This window comes from Rhinolophus hipposideros (genome assembly GCF_964194185.1).
Source record: "Rhinolophus hipposideros genome assembly, chromosome: 21".
Classification (NCBI taxonomy): domain Eukaryota; kingdom Metazoa; phylum Chordata; class Mammalia; order Chiroptera; family Rhinolophidae; genus Rhinolophus; species Rhinolophus hipposideros.
Window position 1 is genome coordinate 34,399,633 of NC_138067.1, and position 6,027 is coordinate 34,405,659.

Here is a 6,027-nt window from a genome sequence, read left to right on the forward strand (position 1 = left end):
GAGCCTGGCGCTGCTGGACCAGGCCTGCCCAAAGAGCCTGCGGCAACTTCAGGCTGGGAGCTCCCTGAGTCCCTCTTCTCCCAAGGGGACGATGAGAGAGGCCACATCAAGGTCCCATGACCCCCTACCTCCTACCCCCCAACACACACACACACACACACACACACACACACACGTCAGGAGGCTCTCTTCAGGCTTTGGCATTCTCAGCTTGGAACCTCGTCCTCCTGCCATTTATTTGCCTTGTTTGGGAGAAGTCACCCCCTTAATGTAAAGAGGGGCTCAGGATGGGCGGAGAGTGAATGAAAGTCAGGATCTCAGCCAGAAAATATGCTGTGATTATTTACAAATGTGACCTGGCCCACAGAAAACCTTGGAAGTAGCTTTTCTAGTTTTAAAAAGACACCAAAATTTACTTTGATATGTTTATATTATAGATATAATACACAAAACATCTAGCATGAATCTCCATGTTCTCCCCAAAAGAAGAGAATCAAGCCCTCTTTCCCTGTTCCCAGGCCCAGTGATCTGTGTCTGCTGGCTGGAGGCTGCCTCCCTTCCAGACCTGGAGCCAGGGCCTCTGCAGGGACAAGCCTGTGGGCAGCCTGGGGCTGGAGGGGACTGAGGCCCACAGCCACCCCCAGGGAAAGCTGAGGGGAAAGGGGAAGCCCACCTCGCCTCTTTGGTTCCCCTGGGAGTAAAAGCAATCCCAAAACCAAAAGGAAAGAGAGCCACAGACCCTCCCTGCAGCTGCTGACGAAGAGTCTCATTTTGGCAAGTATCTGAGCAAAACCAAAACAAAACAAAAACCAAAGAAAATGGTGGTTTAGCATAGACGTGCACATCCATATTGCACAAGGCACCACTGGGACACAGAGAGGCCAGATACAAGTGTTGATATCGGCTGATAAAGCAAAATATTTGGAAAGCTGCTCATAGCTTGGGTCCCTCTGGGCTGGACTGACTGTGCTTCATGTTTGTATGGCAATGCTGGCGACATACAGTACAGACATGGCTGATGGTCCCAGTGTCCCTTCCCCCCTTCCCCAGTCCCCAGACCGCAGGACCTCTAGTTCCCCTCTTCCACCAGACCAACACTCCCATGAACATATGTCCTAATAGCTGACCCACACCTAGCTTTCTGGTCTGACTGGGGGTGGGAGCTCCCATGGGTCTCCTGGTGACCCCCATCTCAGGAAGCCCAACCTGTTGCAGGCTGGGAGGTGAGAGGCAAGGAACTAGAGACCCTCCACCTTCATGTGGAACTAGGAACTAGAGGAACAACCTTAGGTTCAAGGCCCCAGATCCCTGTATTTCCTCCCCTCCAAGGACAGGCACTGAGGAGCAGCTGGGGCTGGCATGTCGGATCTCTGCTCCTTTAAATTTCCTTCCGCTGGGGGCCTGCACTCCTCCTTCTCTCATGGGGGCCTGCTGCAGCCTTGCAGCCTCTGGATGAGGCAGGAACCCTCCAAATAAAATGACAAGGCACATAGTTGCTCCCCCTACTTGGTAGGAATCAGAGCGGTAAATTTCCAAGGCACAAGATTCTTCCTTAATACTAGAGTCGCCAGGCTCCCGGCTCGGCCCCACCGCGCTTCTCCTCTCTTGCAGGGAGAAACCACTGCCTGACCCCTCATCTTAGACGCACCGTGTCCCACGCAGAAGAAGGCCAGGGGCATGCGCGACAGGGCAGGCTTTCATATGGTATCGGAATCTCCTAGTCCTGGCTTTCGCGGCTCGGGCAGTCTTGAGATTCGGAGACCCGAAACCACTCTCTGGGTCCCAGCCAAGGGCCAGCCCAGGGCGGTCCCGCCGCGGCGCGCCTCACGCGCAGTTGCCCATGGCCTTGACCAGGGAGCTCTCGGGCAGCTGGCGGAAGATGCCCCGCAGTGTGTCCAGTTCGCGGCTCAGTTGTTCCACCCGCTTGCGCAGGCGGTCATTGTCACTGGTCAGCTCCAGCACCTTCTGCTGCGTCTCCACGTTGCGCTGCTTGGCCTTGTCCCGGCTCTTGCGCACCGCGATGTTGTTGCGCTCGCGCCGCACCCGGTACTCGTTGCTGTTCTTGTCCACAGACTTCTTGGCTTTGCCCGCGCCGCCGCCGCCGCCCGCGCGGAGGTCGGGGTGCGCAGCGGCCAGCCCCTTGAGCGCGCCGCCGGGGCCCGGCAGGCCAGAGGCGCCAAGCGCGGGGGCTGGGTGCGGGCTGGGCACTGGCGTGGGCGGTGGCGTGGGGTGGCCGGGCTGCAGGTGCATGGTGGTCTGGCCGCAGTGCGCGATCTGGAACTGCAGGTGCGGAGCAGCCAGGTGCGAGGGCGGCGGGTGCGGGTGGGGTGGCGGCGGCGGCGGCGGCTGGTAGGGGAAGAGGCCGGCCAGCGCCAGCTGCTTTGCCTCGTCCTCCTCGCGCGGTTCCTGCTTGATTACCAGCGGCCGCAGCGCCGGCGCCGCGACGCGCTCGTACAGGGGCTCCAGCCTGCCGTCCAGGTAGCCGGCCGCCGTGCAGCCGTAGCCGGGAGGGGGGCCGTGCGCCCCCCCGGGCATAACGGCGCCTCCGGGGCCCACTGGGACACCCGAGTAGTCAAAGTCGCCGCCGCCGCCTCCCGCGGGGGCCGCGGCCGCCTTGGCCTTCTCTTGCTGCCGGCTGTGCTGGAACAGGTCGGCCAGGAACTCGTCGTTGAAGGCGGCCGGGTCGATGTAGGCGCTGATGTCGATGGACGTCTCGTGTTCGCAGATGCCGCCCAGTGGCTCCGGGGCGGCAGGTGGGGCTGGGGGCTGCGCGGAGCCAGCGCCCCGCGGAAAGCCGAAGGCGGCGCTGCTGGGCGCGTGCTGGGGGCTCTGGAGGTGGCTGCTCATCGGGGGCCGCGGCTCCGTCTCGTAGAAGTCGGCCGACTCCATGGGGGAGCTAGAGTCCTCCCGGCATGGCGAGCCTCGGCGGCCTCCAGGCTGCGCGGGGCGCCGCTGCTGCCGCCGCCCACCAAGAGCCCCTACTAACTTGCGCCCGAGCAGCTCCGGGTCGCGAATGGCCAGGCCCGCGCGGGCCCCGCATTTATACTAGGGTGGGTCATCGCCCTCTAGTGTCTGACCACTGGCGACGGCGAGCGGCGCCTCCTGGGTCTTAGCGCCTGCCTTCAGGAGGGACCGGGAGTGGGGCAGGAGCGCAGCGCTGGCGGGAGAGGCCGCAACGCAATACCCCGTGCCCCCAGCGCCAGGAGCAGAGCTGTGAACCGCGAGCCGTGCCCCACTCTCGGCCGAGTTGTCGCCCCCACGCACACGTGGTCGGCGGCGGGCCCCCCTTTTCTAACCTCCTCAAGACACTCACTTCCAGCCAACTGCCAGGGAGCCCAACAGCTCCCAGCCGCCGCGTCGGGGCTTGGTGGAGGGCAACTCTTCATCTCTGAGCTACTGTGACGCGGACTTGCTTTAAAAGCTAGAATCCGTCTTGTCCGGGATCAGGGTCTTTGGAAAGCGGCGGCGTGGACAAGGGGCCCGGGACGGGGTGGGGGGCGGCAGGGAACAGTTTTGGAGGTCAGGCCTAGCGTACACCACCGCACCGGCAAGCCCCGAGCGAATTGACTTTGCGTCTTTATCTCTCATCTCCAGGAGACCCCACGGATTCCATGCAGAAGAACCGCTCCGCCTCTCGCAGCACTTCAGAGTCCCACGGGCTCAGTTGCGCCGGGCGCTAGGACCCCGCGAGGAGCGGAGGGAAGAGGAGGAGGCTGCGTCCAGAGAGCCGGGAGGACCTGTTTGGTCTGTTCGCTTGGGCTGGAAAACTTTCTTTTTAATTACTTCTCCTAGCCGGAGCTCTAGGGTTGCTAGGCGCGTGGGGCTGGTGCGGCTATTCCGCGCTGGGCCGCTAATTTTTTCCTGTGCAAGGGGCGGAGTTGGATTTTGGGGCTGGGGTACCGGGGTAAGAGGGAGCGCAAAGAAGGAGGCGAACATGCCTCCGGGCGGGGGATCCCGAAGCGGACCTGACTGTCAACGGGGTTGGAATCCACTGCTTTTCTCCCACTCCCCATTCAGGTGGGCTCCAAGGTGGGAGTGGGGATGTCGAGGGAGCCCCGGCCTCGGAGTCTCGGAGGACCAGGGTCGGAGCACCTACTGGGAGAAACCTGCCGGTGGTTCGCAGGGCGCTGAGTTCGCGCGATCCTGGGGAACAAGGCGGCCAAGCCTGGATGCCCCCTGGGCACTCGCCACCTCTGCACTCATTGGTGCCCTGGAAAGGGGTTTATGACAGCGCGTCTCCTCAGCCACGTGGCGCCTCGCGCGTTCTATATGGGGTTCGCATGGGGCCTCCTGGGCCCGCTCCAGCCTCTACCCCCATCCCCACCGCCCCTGCTACGTCCTACACTGAAACCCAAAGCTGCCTGGGTGCTGGATGGAGGTGTACCTTCCTGAGAACCACGAGCTGCGCTGGTCAAGACCCTCTCCCAAACACCGGCCTTCCAAGGCCTGGCAAGGCTTCATAACCTGCCCAGGAACGCTCAAGGTGGAAGCCTATCTCACAGTGCAAAAACATGGCCGTGGTCGCAGTAAAGAAGCAACTTTTACTGGAGAACTCTCACTGTGCCTTAATCAAGTTCCTGTTCAACATATTCCCAATGATTAATGGCCCACCTGCTTCATTTTCCCCTCAGACACAAGATATTTTTAGCTTGATGCTTTTGGACTGGAAGTAAAAGTAGACACATTAACTAAATAACCTATGTGAGCTTGAGGAGCTGCTTTCTTGGCCTGATGCAAGACCCATTTATACACCAGCACCTGTGGAGCCTGCAGGGAAACCTGGAAACAGACTGGTAGTTTCATTTTTTTCTGCATTGCTGAGAATAACGGCAGTCCCAATGTAGGAGCAAAGAGAAGGCTACAGGAAGTGTCCTTTTCCTAGCATATACACCTGGTCTCTTGCCCAGGGTTGGAGCAAGAGTGTCTCCTCTTAGGATAGGAGGAAACTGCAGAGGCTCTCAGGGCTGGGGGAACATTGGAATCAGGACTTGTCAATATGGTGTGTGGGGATGAGAGAGGCACCCAAGGGGCCCTACACCCAGGGCAGCAGGTCCTCCCACAGCAGAACCAGAATTCTCCCCAGGAGGCCTGCTTTGTGCAGTGTGCTCAGTGCCCAGAGATAAGTGAGAAATGGTCCCTGCCCTTTTGAAGCACCAGGCACAAGTGGGGGGACAGAGAAAGTCATCACCCATTCTATAGGGAGACCAGGGCCTCTTTACGTCTCCCTGTAGAGTAGGTGACATCGAAAGAGCAGGGGATGGGACTGGGCAGAGGGACTTTTTCCATTAATTCATCAAAGGTCTGTTCGGAGACCCAATGGGAACGAAGGATGAATGTGCTGTGTGAGGAAGAGATGTTCTGCCGTGTCGAATATGGAGCTCTGGAGGAGGTAGCAACCACCTTTGTTTGGGGAGGTGTCATGGCCTAAATTGTGTCCTCTAAATTCATATGTTGCAGCCGTAACCCCCAATATGACTGTATCTGGAGACTGTTTTTTTAAGGAAGTAATTAAAGTTAAATGAGGTCATAAGGGTGGGGTCCTAATCTGATAGGATTGATGGCATTGTAAGAAGAGAGGGAGATCTCTCTCTGTCCCCATTTTTCTAGCTAGAGCACACCCTGTGATGATACACGGAGAAGGCTGTATCTACAAGCCAGAGAAGAGAGCCCTCACGAAAACCCAACCACCCTGGCACCCTGATCTCGGATTTCCAGCCTCCAGCACTGTGAGAAAATTAATTTCTGTTATTTAAGCCACCCAGTTTGCAGTATTTTGTTATGGCAGCCTGAGCTGACTAAGACAGTTGGTCAGAGAGGGCTTCATGTAGGAGAAGACCTTTGAGCTGCACTTTAAAGGATGAGCAGAAATTTGCTAGAAGGATAGGTACAAAGGATAGGTACCTGCTAGAATGGCAGGTACAAAGGTGCATGGAGTATTCTGGTAACAAAGAACAAGATGTTTGACAGGCTGGAGTGCAGGGATTGCTAGGGAGGGGCCCAGATAAGGCTGAATCCGCAGATGGGGCT

General features: G+C 58.7%; 1 protein-coding gene across 1 annotated transcript; it reads right to left on the minus strand.

The window, feature by feature from the left end:
* Window positions 1–324: 324 nt before the first annotated feature.
* On the minus strand, window positions 325–3,433 carry CEBPA (CCAAT enhancer binding protein alpha). The gene has a single exon (XM_081031900.1). The coding sequence runs from the start codon at window positions 2,887–2,889 to the stop codon at window positions 1,825–1,827; it is 1,065 nt and encodes a 354-aa protein (XP_080888026.1). The 5' UTR covers window positions 2,890–3,433; the 3' UTR covers window positions 325–1,824.
* Window positions 3,434–6,027: the final 2,594 nt, after the last annotated feature.

Coding starts and splice junctions, on each gene's coding strand:
- CEBPA (XM_081031900.1), bottom strand. CDS start 2,889: ATGGAGTCGGCCGACTTCTACGAGACGGAGCCGCGGCCCCCGATGAGC.